Source organism: Lissotriton vulgaris, chromosome 5 (assembly GCF_964263255.1).
Source record: "Lissotriton vulgaris chromosome 5, aLisVul1.2, whole genome shotgun sequence".
Taxonomy (NCBI): domain Eukaryota; kingdom Metazoa; phylum Chordata; class Amphibia; order Caudata; family Salamandridae; genus Lissotriton; species Lissotriton vulgaris.
This window is the reverse complement of record NC_141693.1, coordinates 1,184,632,820-1,184,652,531: the sequence shown is the minus strand read 5'-3', so window position 1 is coordinate 1,184,652,531 and position 19,712 is coordinate 1,184,632,820. Positions and strand designations below refer to the sequence as shown.

General features: G+C 39.4%; 1 protein-coding gene across 1 annotated transcript in view; it reads right to left on the bottom strand.

The window, feature by feature from the left end:
* The window catches only part of LOC147712229 (scavenger receptor cysteine-rich domain-containing protein DMBT1-like), a 1,653,398-nt gene that overhangs the window by 458,605 nt on the left and 1,175,081 nt on the right, over positions 1–19,712 (bottom strand). The window contains exons 14-15 of the mRNA XM_086919604.1: positions 4,039–4,375; positions 1,691–1,720 (exon numbers count right to left, since the gene is read on the bottom strand). Coding sequence (XP_086775730.1) covers positions 1,691–1,720; positions 4,039–4,375 — 367 coding nt within the window. The remainder of the gene's footprint in view (positions 1–1,690; positions 1,721–4,038; positions 4,376–19,712) is intronic.

Sequence of the window (19,712 nt, the reverse complement as noted above, 5' to 3'; positions counted from 1 at the left end):
AGAGAGGGTTGTACTGTGCACTAGAAATGTGAATGAAAGCATGAGGGTTGTGTTTATATGATTACTGCTAAATTAAGTGATGCATAGTGTCACTTTCAGAGAGGCATAGTGCATAATGTGGGACATCACAGGAGGTGGGGGCAGCACCCAAAAGCCCCTTAAAAGGGACAACCACTTCCTCTGGTAAAATGACCATCTGGGCTGTGCCCAGGAACATAAATTCAGAGAGGCTTAGAATTTTACAGGCAGATTTAGCCAATACCTGGTTCTGGCCCTCCATTGCCCTTCTAGGCGGCCAGGTACCAATCCCAGTGGGAGAGGAGCTGCCCCTAGAACCCGTTTTGAGTGACCACAGTGAATGGGTTGCTCATTTCTCAGACAACACTTCTAGGATGCATATAGGAGCTCTGCACAAGGGAAAAAAGGTTCAGGCATGTTGGATGTATATAGAGATTTTCCCTGTGGAATTGTTTGTTGTAGCTCACACAGGAATTGCTTAAAATGTGGGTAGGGTTACCCATGGGAAACTTTTCCCAATTGGTTGGGGAGAGGCCACAAGTACCCCCACACCTGCAGACTAGTGCCAGGCATACATGTGGCACCCAAATGCACTCTCTTCAGAACACTACGGGACCAGTGGAATACAAAAGTAGGACTGCACCTGCTGATGACACCCGTGAGGAGACCTGAATGGCTGGACCTGCTCCCAGTTGTGTATACTACAGTGATTTCCAGGGCAAATGTGAATAAACTTTTACACTCTCACAGGCAAATGATAAAAATGTCTGCTAATTCAGAAATGCAATTTAGTGAGACAGGGACAGCAGAATTGTTTTTACGATCACAGCCACATAGCTGGAAACCTCAGACCAGTGCGGCTGATATTATTAAAAGACCTATACACATGGTAGCACTGATGGAGATGTATCCAAGAAAAGCAACACAAAAATGGAGAAGTAACAAGAGCATACATTGATATGATCTCTTATGAATGGTTTAGAAAAGGTGGAATAAATTAACCACAAATTTGCAACTACAATTTTGACCTCCTATGCAGAGAACAAACCTTGAAAGACAAATAGTAATTTACAGCTTATTACAACATGAGAGAGACCTCAGTGCTCTAGTGATATGAACAGATCTGTACCTGTGCTGAATCTTGAGACGAACAGCTTCCAAGGAAGATTCAAACACTATAGGATGCATCCTTCAGTAAAATTATCAACAGTTAACTGTCGATCCCTGTCTCATATCTTTATAGTGATATTTGACTAAATCTTTCAAAAAAATTTGTGTGAACCCTCAACTAGCCAACCCAGTTATTACTGCTCCTCTTTAATGTTCTTTATTATAATGCTTCATACACCCTTGCAGTGAGGACACTCTTTAAATATTCAGAGACTCTTTGATATGTGACTTTCTGTTTTACTCCCTTTTCCATTTATCTTATGAATATGGCAGGGGCAGAGGTCATCTCCCTTTTCTTCTCATTTATAGATGAGCCATGTTCCCCTTCTGAAGTTCTAGGTACTTTTCCAATCCTGTGCATCTTGGAAAGGATCTGATTGTATTTTATTTGCCAGAGGACAGTAAACCTAGCTGATAATGCCATTTCCCTGTCCCGATGTGTGTGTTGAACACTGTCTTTGTTTTCAGTATGTAAAGAGAAAAGTATGGCTTTGAGACATACCTGGTGGTCGAGGTGAGTTGGTGCCCGCATCTAGAAGAATGAGAAGAGAGAGTTATGAAACGCGTCTTTTATGAGAAGATAATATTTGGAAGAGAGAGCATTATAACAAGAATCCTATGGATTAGAGAGTTGCAAGAGAAAAAGGAATTGAGGGATGAGAGAATAATAAGAAGAGCTCATTAGGAGGTGAGTTATTTGTTAAAGAGAGCATTAGATTAACAAAGTGTTAAATGAATAGAATAGTAGGAAAAAAAATGCTTGAGAGGAAAAATCTTTGGGAGAACAGATTGTAGGAAAAATAATCAATTTGGTGAAGGTATAATTTGTGTAACACAGCTATAGAGAAGAAGATAGGTTTAGGGCAAGTGAGTATTAGTAAAAACTATATTCAGACTAAGAACTTTTGAGATGAAAAGATAATTAGCAAAAGAATACCTTAGTACAAAAGGTTTCTAGGGGAACACAGCATTATAACAAAGAATGAGGAGTGACAAACATTAGTCATATTCCGCAAGGAAGTGTTTTGTACACCTCAAACTCTGTGGGCCCAATTTACGAAAGTAATCTGAGACAAAATCCTAACTTTACGACTTTCAATATTCACAAAAGGCATTTAGTAGTAGTAAAGTAAGGATTCCTAACTTTACTACTCCTAAACTGAGACAAAATCCTAACTTTATGACTTTCTGTATAAACAAAAGGCATTTAGGCGTAGTAAATTTGGGTTTCCTAACTTTACTACTCCTAAATGCCTTTTGTGAATACCGAACGTAGCTGCACAAGAAGAGAGCTAAGACAGAGTGCAATTGGCAATGCACTGAGGCTGGCTTTCTCAGACATTATACTAAAGAATGAGGTTAGAGCATTTTGATTCGTTCTGGCAGAGGGGTACTCACATTATGCTCTCGCTAAATTAGGGATATTAGAGATAGATAGGAGTAACATTAGGAACAAATAACATCCTTGAATTGTTTGTGTTTTCCACCATTCTAATAGTGCTTATAACAATGAAGTTTCTCATCTGTCTAATAATGGAACTTCAAGTTTTACTTACAAAGTTGACATCTTTTGAATAAACATTTGAAAATGCATTTTTGTTTATTTTCTTTGTAAAACTTTAGGCATGCAAAAGTGACAGACGAAAGGGCTAGATCTGTTTCCATGAATTCCTAGGGAATAAGAGTGGTCATGTATGAGGTTACCAACAGCATTTATAGTTCTGGAGATTTAGGAGTTTAGATGCAGTACTGTGAGCTAGCCGAACCCACATTTACTGATGATAGAAGACTTAGTCTATGTATTATTACGTTTTATTGCTCTAATACACAGTCCTACTAAATCTGTAGGAACAGTTGACATCCGACCTTATGCAGCAGGGGTAGATCAAGGCCCTGGTCTCCATGTACATTTACCACATACCCTCATCATGCCTCCAACCTTACAGTGTATGGCATTAGTCCATGCACAGAGGGGATGGGACGCACGGCTTGGCATTAGGGAAGGCCTGTTCCCATCAATTCTGACTGTTCAACTACGGGTGCCATGCCACGCAAATGAATGTAGTCAAATAAAACATGTTTTTTGGAATAGGTGGACTATTAAACAGCATTTCACTCTTATTAATACAGTGCAAGCAAAGCTATGTTTTTTGGTCTCAAAGATTCCCTTCTAAAATCACTTGACAGGAGACAAAAACCTGAGGCCTTGCATATAAAGTTTAATTATTGTGATTCTTTCCCCTTACCTATGGAGATGTTTATATCTCTGCAATAACTGCAGTGCATGGACAAATATCATGGTATGTACCCTAGATGCAGATGTGCAAAGACGAATATGGTATTTATTACTAATATTGTTGGAAGAACATCATGACCCACTGAAGACTTCACCTCTCATGAGTCATGTCCCCTCTCGACACTAAAAAACTGGCAATACATAGCACACTACACTCAGTGCATCAGATAGATAAGGAGAAAGATATATAGCTATATATATATATAGAGAGAGAGATAGATGGATGGATGGATGGATGGATGGATGGATGGATGGATGGATGGATGGATGGATGGATGGATGGATGGATGGATGGATGGATAGATAGATAGAAAAACATGGGGCTTTCTCTAGACCAGACCTAAAGAAATCACCTTAAAATCGAAGCCTATCTACTTTTTCATCATTTAACTATAATACAGTTCTCTGAGACCCATCACATTTGCACAGGAAAGGACAGGTGCTGATTCTGACTGGAAATGCTGAGCAAAATCCAGTCAGCATGGCCATGGTGAGAAACAATTTGTCTGACATTAATCAAGCAACACTTTGGTTCCACAAAATTAATATCTCACCTGAGCAGATGACTCCGGCGTCCTCTTGATGGACACAGTTGTGTCTCATCCACCCAAAGTGATTGCACTCTGACAGGGAGGACTCTGAGCCCCTGCAGCTGACATCATCTAGAAGAATGCTTCCATTGCCCTGACCAAAGTAGGCAAAGCCAGGAGCGGAAACTGCCCAGCCACAGCCGAGCTCTCTGCACACAACCTCTGCATCGCTTAGGTCCCATAAGTCATCACACACGGTCCCCCAGGACGAATTGTAGTAGAGCTCAACGCGGCCCGCACATCTGCTGCCACCATTCTGGAGTCGGATAGGGAAACGCACTGGAGAAAAAAGCACAGTGAACTCAAGGTTATCATGTTGACTGTCCAAAATCACCTCTAGAATACCAAAGATACCAAAGAGAAACTACAGTTTATAATTAAAAGATATTCTTCACATCTAAAGATCCCTTAAACAGGAGTAGTATTATACCAAATCCCAACCACTAATTTTGAAACCAATTGTGGGTAAAAGAGCATGTTGCTAAAGCTACAAAATGCTGCAGAGCCTTAAAAATATAGACCTTAATTGCCCTACGAGCCCACCACTTTTGTCACTTGAATAAAAACAGTTTAACCCTACTTCACTTTAGGAGCTCAAAAAATGAAACTATTACTTATCTGTAACAGTTCTCTACCCTGGGTAACTTCTAAAAACAAAGGCTATGTAGAATGTGGCAGAGAACCAAGCAAACAACCCTGAAACATTATTTTTCCATTCCAGTTATTACGATAAAACTTCACTGGACAAACGTTTTTTAAAATGTAAGACATATTTATCCTAAGGAGCACATACAATAACCCTGTAACCTGTCACCTTCATAGCTTTATTTTATATTTGTGTTGTGATATATATACAGTGTGGACAAAGCCACATGGGATTTACATCAAACAAGGAAATGTTGCAAATTTGATGAAAGAGGAGCATTATCCTTCATTCTTTAGATGGAGTTTAAACAAGTGTGTGTGTAGGGCCTTTAAGAACGAAATTCTGAATGAGTCAGTTCTTCTGGGAAGAGAGTTTAGTTTCAGTGAGCTTTGCTAGGAAATGGCTGCTTGGGACTTTTAAATTTTTTCGACACAAGAATTTTCAGCAAGAGGTTGGACCTGCCTCTAGCATTTCTTTGACCTCTGGTAGTGGGCAGTATGTCTCTAAAGCATGTGGAATGTCTGACCTGAAGCACTTTCTCTATGAGTCCTGCCATTTTGAAACTTATTCTGCTCTTGAGCGGAAACCTGTGGAAGTCTCTCAGAAATTGAATAGGTATTCATGTTGTATCCTGCTCAACATATTATATAGCAGCTTCCTCACTAGGGGATGAGCTAATACCCACCCTATACTCATCCATCACAGGCGTCACCAGTCAGGTGACCCTGCTAGTAAAAGGGGCTGGGCACACATGCCCTGGTACAGTCATGCACCATGTAACCAACGACCATGTTGTTCTTTATCTCAGCATTTGGGCCTAACAGAACCCCTACTTGCCACCCAGGCCAGGGCAATCCCTGTCGACATCTGCTGCCCTCCTAATCTTGGAGCAACCAACTTTCAACCTGTTTGGAGGGAGAAGAGCAGCACAGGCAACGCAGACCAGCAGGAGGGACCAAGCGCGACATCCTCAAGTCCCCACAACATCTATATGTCATAAGCAGCAACTTTAAAGAGTGCAGGCACCAGTACATCGTGGGGTAAAGGCTTAGATCCCTCCTGAACACAGAGTGCTGCTTCACAGGTGCACAACACCCATTGGGCAGAGAGAGCTTTAGCTTACCCCGTCAGGGTCCATGGGCCCGGGCAGGAGTGACGTCCGCTATGCCAAACACCTTCAGAGTAGTCCTCTAATCCTTACATGGACATCTACAAACTTCATAAACATCTGTTTATGTTTTTTATTCGGGTTAACTCATTTCAGCTTGAAGTTAAGGAGCAGTGTATTAACTGAGTGAAGGACAGGTGTTTATTCACAGCAGGGACAAACCACCACATGACAAATAAACGGCGTACCCTGTAACATTCCCACAAAAACAAAAGACAGAATAAGGTTCCATCAAATGGCAATTAAAATACAGAGAGGGTGATTTGACAGAAAGATGTTGCCTCCCAATGGATAAATATTTGCTTTTGGTATGGCCCCTTGAACATATGTTTGAATAGTGATTTTATTTGCTTTGACCTGTGGGACCCATCATAATGTGCAGCACTATTAAAAAAAATAACTGAACAAAAGAAATATTGGATTCTTACATCTTTTAAAAATGTGGCCTGTCAATCATTCAATTTTACACATGTGATAAGCATATTTAGGCAAGAGGGCATATGTGCACTTTTTGAGCTCCATGCAGCCATCTATGTGTAACTGCAGAGGTTTTGAATTTAAGCAGGGTTATCTAATCAATTCATTATCTCATCAATTTCAGAAGCCTGTCAGAAGACAAATGCTTCAGAGCACATTCTTTGATCTGTTTTTCTATTCTACATTTCCTTCTTTCTTTTTTCTTTGTTTCTATTTTCTTTCTCATGCTTTTCTTTTGTTTCTTTCTTTCTTGCTTTTCCTGTCTGTTTCTTCCTCTCCTTTCTTGGTTTGTTTGTTTCTTTCATTCTCTCCTTCAGGCTCTTTTATTTCTCTCCTGTATTCTTTTTTTAGCTTTCTTTGCTCCAGTCGCACTTTCTCTTTTTTTGTTGGAACCTTTTTTCTTTGCCTGTCTTTCATCCCTTCTTTCCTTTCCTTCTCAACTTTGTTTCTTCACTTTAGATTCTTGCTTCTTTCAATACTAATTTCCTTTTTTATTGCGTTCTACCCTTCCTTCCTTATTTCCTTTCATTATCTTTATCATTCCTTCCTCTCCTTGAATCCGTGCTCTCTATCCATCCTTCCTTTCATTATTTAATATTTCCATCCTCACTCTCAATATGTCCTTCCTATCCTTTCCTTCTTCCCACCTTTCCTTTCATCTTTCCTTTCTTTCTTCTGCTATGCTTTATTCCTGTTGTTTTCTTTCTGTACTTTTGTCCTTTCTCACGTCTGCCCTCCTCTTTTTCTCCTTTCATTATCCTTTATTTCTTTCCTCTTCTGCTCCTTTCTTTATCTTTTTTGTCCTTCTCCCTTCATTCTCTCAGTCATCTGCCCATCTCCTTTTATCTTGAAAAGTACAAAACTTCATAAATGTATCATTCATTAATTTGTCTTTCATCATTGGGTCATAGGATTTTCCATGGGCATGAGGTTGGAGGCAGATTTATGTAGAAATGTTGTCTTGTAAAACACTATGAAGTCTTTGTGCACCTTTCAGAACCCACAGAGGCCTACTAAACATTTGCCTATGAAACCTATACCGTTCTTGCCACCAGTAATTCTTAATCTTGAGTCGGACAGCCCCCGGCCATCTGACGTCTCGGTGGGCGTGTGCGCCGGATGGCCGGGGGCCGTCCCATCAGGGCACACAACAAATTCTGTGGTGGAATTTGCGCCGGGGCGAAGCGGTTAAGAACAGAGGAAGAAAACTATATTTTGGGATCCCAGAGGAAACTTTCTATATACAGATCTTGTAGCACTGGCACTCTGTGACAATTGCCCCAGGACTGTGCCCTAAAAGGGCAGTGGTTAAGTTTCTTGTCCTGTCCTTTATGTCCTTTATGTACCCATGTCTAATTCGTAGTTGCTTAAAATTCTTTTCTTTGATCAGATGTAGCTCTGACTATAAAAAAGGTTGAAAACATCTTTTCTAGGCTATCCCTCATTTGGTTCCAGGACCTCTGCTAAAGGTATATTTATGCTCCAAAACAGGCCTTGAAGGTGCCGTCATGCGATGTACAGGTGATGTCCTAACATACACCTGCCTCATGAGCCCAAATTTCTGCTGTATTGTGGTGCCAGGCATCTTCAAAATGTATGCCTGCAGCACCTGCTATTGCATGAAAGTGGGTAGGAACGCACTGCCTGCATGTAACAGCACCATTACTCCATAGCGTCTTGCTACTTTCCCTGATAAAAGGCTCATTTTGAGCCACACCCAAGCTGATGAGCTTTGGAACGCCTGCATGCTAAGTCAGATTATACCTGAGAAAATTGGCAGCATATCCAGCAACCTGTAAATATTCTCTACTTATGAGGGAGGAATCCCGAAACACTGGCGTCTAGAGATGTGATTTCGAAAAACGGCATCAGCTGAAAAATAATATGAACTTTGTGTGAAACACTGCACTCCTACCTACTTTCACAGCACCTGCCATTCCACCTGTGGCAGTTAATTTTTCAGTGCCTACTTCGGGGTGCTAGGGCAGCACTTGGGGGTGCTAGGGCAGCACTGTAGAAGATTGTGCACCATCTTTTGTGCGGCACCTGTGCCACCATAATTGCCAATAAGAAATTTCAATCATCCTGATTTCACTGTCTTTCTGCTGTAGTCTGTTTCAGGTGCTTCTGTAATTGTGACTTGGACACCAATGAGTCTTTGAGATCACCATGATGGGGTGGCCCGATGCGGCTCCTTGTGCAGATTGTAGAGCATGCTTCTTCTTGATGATCAACAATAAATGAAGGGGGTGTGGTCTGCATGCCGAAGAAGATGTCGGGGACCGACTGCTCACATTTTTTTCACATCGCCCTCTACATTACGGTACAATGGCCAGTGAAATGTTAGCTACTGATAAACCTTCTTCCTCTGGTACTAAACCAAAGCAAGTGAAAAATGGCCCTTCCCCTCAACTATTATGTCATTGCATAATCCTGTTCTTGACTCTGTTCTTGATGAGGTAAGGGGTTTAAAACCCTTCATCACTGCTACTAAAACAACAAATTCAGGATAGATGGATTACTATGGAGGCGAAACGGTTTGACATGGAGCAACGCATAAGTATTCTGCATGATGCTACTACCAAGATTCACTTTCTGGAACAAGAAATACAGTGGCTCATATTGCATACTGAAGATCTTTAAAATCGAAACTGACATAACAACCTTTGTCTATATGGCCTACCAGAAACATTGGCTGGCCCGGACCTTCTTATCTTCTCAAAAACACTTCTGCCCAAGCTTTTGTCCCTCAGCATGATCCACTATTGAACATGCACATCATCTTGGTCGCTTTCAACCTCCTTCTACCGGACCCAGAGGAATTATAATGTTATTGTTGGAATTTACAGACCTGATGCATGTGTTGAAGGCAGCAAAAGTAAAACGTCCTTTTATTTGGTCTGGTCACAATATTTATATCTCTCAAGATCTCTCAAATGCTACTAATGTCAGAAGGAAATAATGTATTGCTCTTTGACCACAAATGAGACAATTACACATTTGTGATGGCATTTTGCATCCCTTTTTAATGGAAATCACTTATGAGGACACTACACGCTCCTTTGAAGTTCCAGTCGAATTAACATCTTTTCTCCAATGTATTTCACAGAATTCTATGGATGCCTCTGCCCACACTTCTGAATAATTCTAACTCTAGTTATTCCCACATTTCTTCTGCTTTCTTCTATAAAACTCTATAATGATTCTACATGGCTGTTTTCTCTTTTATATCTTAGTCTCTCTCTCCTTCTGCCTCTGTTCTTGCTCTTGGTGCTGTTGCGTCCCATGCACATCTCTTCTACTGATCATTTTAGATCTGGATTTCTTTTCTTGGTATATTTCTTTACCTTACTATCACTCTTTTATCCCTTTCTATAAGTTGTTTTTTGCTCTATTTTTCACATTGTTTGGTATCATTGTGTTTCCTGCAGTGTCTACACAGCATGTCACCAGTATTCCTGTATCTTTCATCCCACTCCCCAATAACGTTGTCTTGTGGAATGTTTGTGGTTTGAGACATCCTGTCAAAAGGCAAAGAGTACTTACTCACTTGACCAGATTGAATTCACATGTTAATCATATATTCTCCTGTGATTAATTGTAAAAGTGGTGTTGCTATTCTTTTTCATAAATCGCTGCATGCACAAATTGTATCGACTCAAAATGATAATGATGGAACGATGGGTATTGGCTAAGGTTGTCATTCATAACAGACAAATTTCTTTATTTATATTTAAATCGGACCCAGATTTCTAGAAAAACAACAAGATGATATTAGCTTCTATCGACAACCCTAACATTATTGTTGTAGGAGACTTTAATCAATGGTTAGATCGCTTTACTGATAGACAGTCTAAATGTAATCCTGACAGATCCCATAAACTAGTTCAATTTGTTATTGTCACTCGTCAATTATTTCATGTTTGGAAAGCTTGTAACCCCAATGTTCACCATACGCGTTCTAAAACATACTATATTTTGGTTAATAAACCTGCAATTCCCTCTATCCAATCCTCAGAGATTAGCTCTATTTTGTTTTCTGACCATGCCCCTGTTTTTTATTCCTTTGACTGATCTCTGGATAATTCTAAAACTGATCATTGGAAATGTAAGAAGTTTCTCCTCTCCGATAATAATTTCCTGACAGAGGCTACGTCCTTTGTTAGCAAGTTTTTTTAAATTGATCAAACTTCAGACACATCTATTCCTAATACATGGATGCCTTTAAGGCTTCCTTTCGTGCCACCACCATAGCCTACTCAGCAAAGAGGAAACAATTCAAAACATTAGATCATACTTATTTTTCCTCTACATTCTCTTCTGTCCTACACAAGCTAATTAAAGTCAAATCTGCTATTAGAAAAACTTGCCATCGTTGACTCCTGTACTATCTCCTTAAAGTTAAATCTAAATATCATGAAGGTCAAAACAAAGAGGGTAAGATGTTAGCTAATTTCTTAAAAATAAATCTGAGTGTAAAAACATTGCCCACATTGTGAATGAACATAGCAATACATTTTCATCTTAAAATGGTAACATCTTTACCACTTTTCAAGAATATTACCACTTACTAAACTCTGATTATACCAACCCCTCAGAGCACAATATGCACACTTTGTTAGTGGCCTCCGTTATCCTACTTCTATGCCTGATAGATTTGATCAGTTAGAAGCTGAAATAACTCTCTGAGAAATACCAGATGCCTTCAGATCATTACAAAAAGCCATGGCTCTTGGTCCAGATGGTCTTATTATTGAATTTTTCTTCTCTTCCTCTTCCGCCCTTAAACTGCTTGAACTTTTTAATTATTTTCTTGCAGATTCTAAGGCCACTGATTCTTTTCTAGAAGCTTTGATTGTCTTTAATCCCAAAACAGATAAAAATCACAGACTCTGTAAAAATTATCATCCTATTTCAATTATTAATTAAAATTGCAAAATGTTTGCCAAAATCCTAGCATTCAGCCTTGAGTCTATTGTTCCTTTGCTGATCAAAGCTGATTAATCTGGTTTCTCTGATGGTATGGTTTTGGCCCTAATTTAATTTCATTTATAAAATTGTTATACTCTGCTCCCCGTGAAAGTATTTTCGTCAATAATCATTTGTCCCATTATTTTCAGTTACAATGAGGTACACAACAAAGTTGACCTCTTTCCCCATTGCCATTTGTTTGCTGTTTACAACCTTTTCTTGAACGTATTTGCTGTCATATACTCATTGCAGGTTTTGAGCATAATTCCACTGAAAAAAAATTATCATCTTATGCTGATGATATTTTAGTTTTTATATCCAGTTCCCATTCTACTTTCCCTCCTTTTCTACACAAAATGCATATATACTTTTGTATCACTGGATATAAATTGAACTTTTCTAAAACTGAAATATTACCACTACATTTTCCATGTCATCAATATATGTTTGATAACACTAATTTTATTTGGTGCCCTACCAAAATAAAATATCGTGGAATTTGGTTCTCTTCACCGTTTTGAACACAATTAGTTGTACTTTTAATGCTTCAACACCGACACTAAAGAAATTATTTTCATCATTGTTTCCTCTTCACTAATCATGGTGGGGTAGGTTGGACACAATTAAGATGATTATTATACCACATTTCCTGTACATACTATCTATGTTACCTTTTAAGATCCCTATTTCTTATTTCTCTCAACTCATTTCACTTTGCACCAAATTTTTGTAAAATAATAAACATTCCTGCATTGCTTTGGCTAAACCTAAACATTCCAAGAGTGCATTTGGTATCCATTTTCCTGATTATAAGTTATATCATTCTGCATTTTAATTAGACATTTTTTTGTCTTAACTCATGAATTTTGTTATACTCCAATACTACTATGGATTGTGCTTGAACGCCCTTTATTGAAGGGTTTATCATTTGAAGATGTAATTTAGATGTCTAATTATACCTTTTATATCAAATAATTGTATACTAGAATAGTCACAACAATTGTTACATACTGTATTTATTACCAATTTTGATGCTTCCTCTATTTGGTATAACACATTTATCACAATTCTGCATAAATGTTTCTATTATAACCACTAGAAAGACAAGGGTATTATGTTTATTTATCAGCTTGTCCAAGATAATTCTGTTATTCACTTTTCCCAATTGCAAACAAAATACAGTTTAGCAAGTTCGTTTTTCTATGAGAGTCTTTTAATATTGTATTCTTTTCAGACTTATTTAACAGCCAATAATTTTCCTCCTGAAATTCTATCACTTACTAACCATACACCGTTACATAACATCTCTTATGACTCTATGCACAAGGCTGCTTATTTATATAATACTAGCTGTACCCGGCCACACGTTGCTGTGTCTCAGTCTGGTTAAATGGAAAATAAAGAAGAGAGGAAGCGCACGTTTCTGATATGTTTAATTTCACAATGCTTGTGGGTATACAATATTTTTTGTTGTTCCATTGTCTGCAGATATCGAGATTGTCTGGTTTGCCGACTCTAGAACACGCAACATTTAATTGTCCATGTGAGAAGCAATCCGTGTCTAGATGTAAACCGCATAATTGTAAAGATTAGCCCTGAGCTTTGTTGACGGTGATTGCAAATCGAATTTGGAATTACATTCGCTTAAATTGAAATGGCATATCCATTGGAATCATAGGAATGCGAGGAATGAGGACATCTTCACCTTTGAAAGGTCCTGTGAAAATTGTTGCTTCAACGATGTTGCTCATTAATTTTTTACTGCAAGCAGCGTGCCGTTGCCAAGCTTCGGCTGGTTGATATTTTGTAACATGATAATTGGCACTCCGATTTTTAATTGCAGTACGTGTGGTGGCATCCCTGGCAGATCAAGTAAATTAAAAAAAATTGTTGTATAATTAACCGCTTCATCTGGTTCCATAACAGTGTCGACGGACATGTATGTGACTGCCTCACTTTGAATGTTAGACTGAATAATATTGTTAAGTTTGTACACATCTAGCTCTTACACTCAGCCATTCGCGATTCTTATAATTGGTTTCAATATTGGGAAATACTTTTTCAACCAATTCTTCTTTTGACGTGACTAAATTGCAGAAGATATGAGGCAATGAAATTCGTCCTGAGGGCAGATCAACCGGCACCTTTCCGTTCCGGCGCAGATCAACCAGCACCTTTCCGTTCCGGCACCTTTCACCTGTCACAGGTGTGACATCTATATATAAAAACATGCGCGTATTCGAATGCAACGTTGTGTCAAGATTTCAAAGCAATCGGTGAAGTACTTTCTGAGATTTGAAATTTTGAACAAACGAACAGTTAGATTTTTATTTATATAGATGTTATTATCGCCTATTCCTGAAAGATACAAAACAGCTATTGAGGTCCCATGAGAAACTGATTTATCCATCTCACTTCCCACTCCTGCTTGGGATGAATTTTGGTTTAAAATATTTAAAACTTCCAAAGTCGCTCTTATTAGGCCGCCCTTTTTTAAAAATTTATAACAGAGATCTCATTGCCTTTGAATGTATCTCTGAGTTCTCTCCCACCTCCTCTCCATTAAGTTGCGTCTGTTCTTCCTTCACAGGGACCTTTTTTCACCTATTCTACTATTATTCCAATGTATTGAAATTTTGGGAATCTATCTAGTCAAAGTGTCTAAACAAATGGTAATGTAATATTCCATATCAATGCAAAATGTTTTTCTTGGAACTGCCTCACCAGACTTTGACAGTGTTTTTCCTAAGACTATGTTATTTGATCTTTTTATTGCTCTTGCAGTTAAGGGGAATCTTTCCTGTTGGAAAGACACCTCTAAATTATCTATTTTAACATGGTGGAATTTTATTTCTGCTGAGCACAGAATAGCTTCTGTTTCTATACTCTCGCTGGCTCAGGAAATAAGTCTGATCTACTCTGGTTACCTTCCACTACGCAGATTTTTCTCACTCACCGATATCTTAGATACCATCTTTTTTTCCTCTCTTTTTCTTTCTGCTCTTATCTTTTCATAATACAAAACATAATTGTTATATATGTATCGACATATATATTTTTTGTCCTCTGAAGCATTTCACTATTTTGTATTCTAATTGTTATTATTTACTATTGATGTTGTATTGCTTTGTTGCTAATTTTCAAGTCTAATACTTCAATAAAAATATTTTTATTAAACGTTAAATGAAGCCCTTTGTGACTAATATATGTCTTATTAACCAACTGATATAAACAAAAAAGAAAAGGATCAACAACACCAAACCTTGAGGAACCTCAAATGCAATGGGCACACTCACTCATGTTCTCCCGGTTTTATTCTTTTACCAGGGTAAAGTTCTTTTAAAGTAGTACCACACACATAATAATGTTAATTTAGTGATAATAATGGTAGTATAGGCTTATTCATTGGTTTAAATTTGTAATTTAGAGTGGCTAATGTAATTGCATAAATTCAGCGGAACTTAATTCCTGCTGCAACCCAGCAGACACCAGTGTGTAGCAACTCAGTCTTTTTCTTACACTATGATTAGTCTGATCTATCCAAATCTTCTTTTTTTCATTGTTACTGGTTTAGACCCATATATTCAGTAAAATGTGGGAGCATATTATCAAGAACTGCGTTAAAATTATCGCCGGTTTAGCAACAGAAAACTGATGCTAAAGCGGCGATGATAGGCTTGGTGATATGCCCTGGAGAATTCCAATAGAAGCCCATGTTCACACCAGAACTTGGACTTCTATTGCAATTCTCTAGGGCATATTATCAAGCCAATTTTTGTTGTTTTAGCTGCATTTTTCTGCTGCTAAACCGGCGATAATTTTTAATGCCGTTCTTGATAATATGCCCCGTCATTTTGATAGATGTATCATTCTTTCTGGAAGTACTTTTCTACACTACTACTGAGCATTCCCCCCAGGAAGTCTTAATTCATGATTGATTTGTCTCATATAAGAACTCACCTACATATACATTTTTTACAGTGTTTAAGTTGAGGCAAACACTTTTCTTGGACAATCTTCAAATATTGTAGCAAAGGTTATTATTGGTTAATATTCTTCCGTGACTAGTATTCTGGAATCATTTTGATAGATGTATCATTCTTTCTGGAAGTACTTTTCTATACTACTACTGAGCATTCCCCCCAGGAAGTCTTAATTCATGATTGATTTGTCTCATATAAGAACTCACCTACATATACATTTTTTACAGTGTTTAAGTTGTGCCAATCACTTTTGTTGGACAATCTTCAAATATTGTAACAAAGGTTAATATTGTTTAATATTCTTCTGTGACTAGTATTCGGGAATCATTTTGATAGATGTATCATTCTTTCTGTGATTTGTGTGTTATTAGTACCAGAACCTATCCAAATATGTTGTTCAAATTACAGGCTGTAGAAGTGACCAAACAAATGAAAACTATGGCTATTTGATGGGAGAATCAATTAAGGGTTGGCATGTAGTACTATAGATTACAGCTTCAACAACAGTTGGTATAGAGCATGGCCCTAAAGCATCCTCCCCCTGTTAGCAAGAGAGTTGTCTCCTGTACTAAGATTGCATCCTGCAAAACAATGTAAAAGAGAAAGGTATTCTCTCCTGCAGAATGCTGTATGAGCAAAACAATACTTAAAAGATAGTGCCTATACAGCCATCTCACAAGAATGCACTCTGCAAAAGGAGAAGGACAGAACACCAATAAGGGCATGCTTTAATAACTTTTATAAGCTAGCTACCAGCCTTCATTTGCTCTGTAAGAAATTGGGTCTTATTTGGGGGGAAAACATTTATCAAGCAACAACCACAATCCTTGTCAGGGTAAACCTCAAAAGTCCCTAAATTAACCTGTGCTTAACCCTCTGGTAGCTTTGCACAAATTCAGTCTCATTTAACTTATAGGCACCGAGTAAAGTATGTATGCAGCATACAAAAAAGTTAATAAAGTGAAAACACAACACAAGTTAAATCCTACAACGATTTGGAAATATAGAGAAAAATAATTAAATCCAATTAGTGTAACTGGAGTTAAAAACGCTAAACCATTTTAGTGAAAAACACTGCCTTAAAAGATCAAAACGCTTACTGTAGGTATCTGGTCCCACAAGACTGGAGCAAAGTCAAAAGTTCAGGCTGACCTCAACGGAGCACAAGTTGGATACAAGAGGTGGATTGGGATCGGTGTTGGCTTCCCTTTTCACAGAAAAAATCAGTACAAGGTAGAGTTCAGCGGGGCAAGGCAGCAAGCTGTGGCAGAGGTGGAGTTGTCATGTCCCAGGAATGGCGGAAGAAGTTCAAGACATCGACAATGGCAGGAAAATATTCAGAGCAGAAGAAGCTAAATTTCCTGGCCTAGGAGGCTGTTGTCATCAATGGGGAGTCCATTGCTGTTGTGCTGGTAAAAAGTTTTACCTTCGGACTTAGACATCTTTTTGGAAGTCAAAAACTTTGAGCGGGATGAGGCAATAGCTGATTAGGTGTCCGCAAGACCGGATACCAACACTTGGTGTTCCAGCCGAACAAGATTTGGTGCTGCGGAGAAGAACGTGGCAGGAACTACTGTTGAGTGAGGCTGACCGCCGAAGCACCTGGGGCGGGGCGGCTGGCATGTATGTCCCAGTCCTTTGTTGGTATTTCTGGCTCTTTTCAGTGAAACGTTTTCCAAACCCTAAGTTTAGTGTTAGGTAGTATCAGCACTCCTAAAGCCAAGGACTCACTCTAGCACAGACAAGGTGCAGGGTTCAAGGTCTCTGGTGCTAGGGGCATATTACCAAGCAATAGCGATAATTATCGCTATTGCTTGGTTAGAGACAAACATTTACCGCTGAGCTGCGGCGATTTTTACCGCAAATAAACCTTGGTATTACCAAGGTTTATCGCAAATGCGATGAAAATGGCCGCAATGCATGAATATCGCTGAAAAGTCAGCGATATTCATGCATTACCGAGCTAATGCTCTTAGCCATGTTATCCACCTCCCATTGGATAACATGGCTAAGAACTGCTCAGGGCAGGTGTTAGCTTTTGGAGATATTCACGCTTAGCGCGAATATCTCCAAAAGTTGGTAATAGGAGAAAGCGATGTTAGTGACTGTTTTCAGTCGCTAACATCTTGGCACGCCCACTTTGCATATCATTAGTGATAAATATCACTGACATGCAAAGTGGGGCTCAGGATGGTCACTATCTCCTACTAGCTGTCGCTAACTGGTGTTAGCGACAGCTAGGTAATAGGGAGATAATTTTATCTCCGCTTTCTTGGCTTTTAAAGCCAAAAAAGCGGAGATAAACCCCCTTGGTAATATGCCCCCTAGTTCTGATCCTGTAACTCCCATAGGAGGTTAGCCACCTAGCCTTTGCAGTCACTCAGGTAGTCTGGAGTTCAAGCAACAAGGCAAGGTTCTTGCAGCAGGATAGTCCTCTGGGGAGCAAGGCATACATCAAGCAGCAAGACAGTCCTCCGGGGAACAAAGCAGCATGGCAGTCATCTGGGGATCAAGATAGTCCCTCCAAAGTCTTCCTCAGGTCCAGGAGAGCATAGAAGAAATGTTCTGAGGGTCCAGTATTTATAGATAGTTCCAGCCTTTGAAGTGGACATATATTCTAGGCTAGTCCTATATCTGGTGAGGAAAGTTCCTTCGTTCCCCTGTCAAGGTTCCAAGAAGTCAGGGTGACAAAAGGGGAATTCCAGGTTCCTTTGTGTGTGTGTTGGAGGCAGCCTATTGAATTGTATATGGGGGAAGGAACATCTCCACCCAAGCCACCATGGCAAGATGGCCTGCCAACATCTAGTCAACTTTTATTTAATTGTAAGGAGGAATACACAAAGTCTAAAAGATAACTATTCACAGTCATATGACCCAGTAGGTAAAACACCTTCACTCTGCCATTTTCACTCTGCATACATTCACTCCTCATACCATTACAACGCAAGTACCATTACTCCGCAATACTTTCAAAACGCATACCATTACATTTTATATGCTTTTACCACGCATGCTTTTACAACGAAATTCGTTGTAAAAGCATGAATGGTAAAAGTATATGTTTTTGATATTTGAGTTTAAGGTAAGTATATGGTTTTAGTTTGGGGCTGTTGGGGTACATGTTTTAGGGGTTCAGGGGCATTTTAAGGGTTGGTTTGGTTTATGCGGTGCACAGTGTATTTTTAGTGTATGTTATTTTTAGATTATAGGGTTGGTTTTGGGGGTGCTTGGGTATTTTTAGGGTTAAGGGGGGTACGTTTAAGTTTTGGGGTGTAGGGGGTTTTATTAGGGTTCATGGTGGGTTTTGGGTTATGGGATTCAGGGGTATGTTTAGGGTTTAGGGATAGGTTTGGGTTTTGGGGTACAGGGGTATTTTAGGGTTCAGGGCTAGGTTTGGGTTTTGGGGTACAGGGGTAATTTAGGGTTTATGGGTAGGTTTGGGTTTTTGGGTATAGGGGTATTTTTAGGGTTCAGGGATAGGTTTGGGTTTTTGGGTACAGGGGTATTTTTAGGGTTCAGGGCTAGGTTTGGGTTTTGGGGTACAGGGGTAATTTAGGGTTTATGGGTAGGTTTGGGTTTTTGGGTATAGGGGTATTTTTAGGGTTCAGGGATAGGTTTGGGTTTTTGGGTACAGGGGTATTTTTAGGGTTCAGGGATAGGTTTGGGTTTTTGGGTACATGGGTATTTTTAGGGTTCAGGGCTAGGTTTGGGTTTTGGGGTACAGGGGTAATTTAGGGTTTATGGGTAGGTTTGGGTTTTTGGGTATAGGGGTATTTTTAGGGTTCAGGGATAGGTTTGGGTTTTTGGGTACAGGGGTATTTTTAGGGTTTAGGGATAGGTTTGGGTTTGGGGGTACAGGGGTAATTTAGGGTTTATGGGTAGGTTTGGGTTTTGGGGTACAGGGGTATTTTTAGGGTGCAGGCTAGTTTTGGGTTTTGGGGTACAGGGGTATTTTTAGGGTTCAGGGCTAGATTTGGGTTTTGGGGTACAGGGGTAATTTAGGGTTTATGGGTAGGTTTGGGTTCAGGGCACAGGGGTATTTTTAGGGTTCAGGGCTAGGTTTGGGGGTACAGGGGTATTTTTAGGGCTCAGGGCTTGGTTTGGGTTTTGGGGTACAGGAGTATTTTTATGGTTCAGGGCTAGGTTTGGGTTTTGGGGTACAGGGGTATTTTTAGGGGTCAGGGGTAGGTTTGGGTTTTGGGGTACAGGGGTAGTTTTAGGGTTCAGGGCTAGGTTTGAGTTTTGGGGTACAGGGGTATTTTTAGGGTTCAGGTCTAGGTTTTGGGGTACAAGGGTATTTCTAGGGCAAGGATGGGTTAGTGTTTAAGGGTGCTGGGGTATTTTAAGAAGTAAGGGAGGGTTAGGATTTTGGGGTGCTGGGGTATTTTAAGGG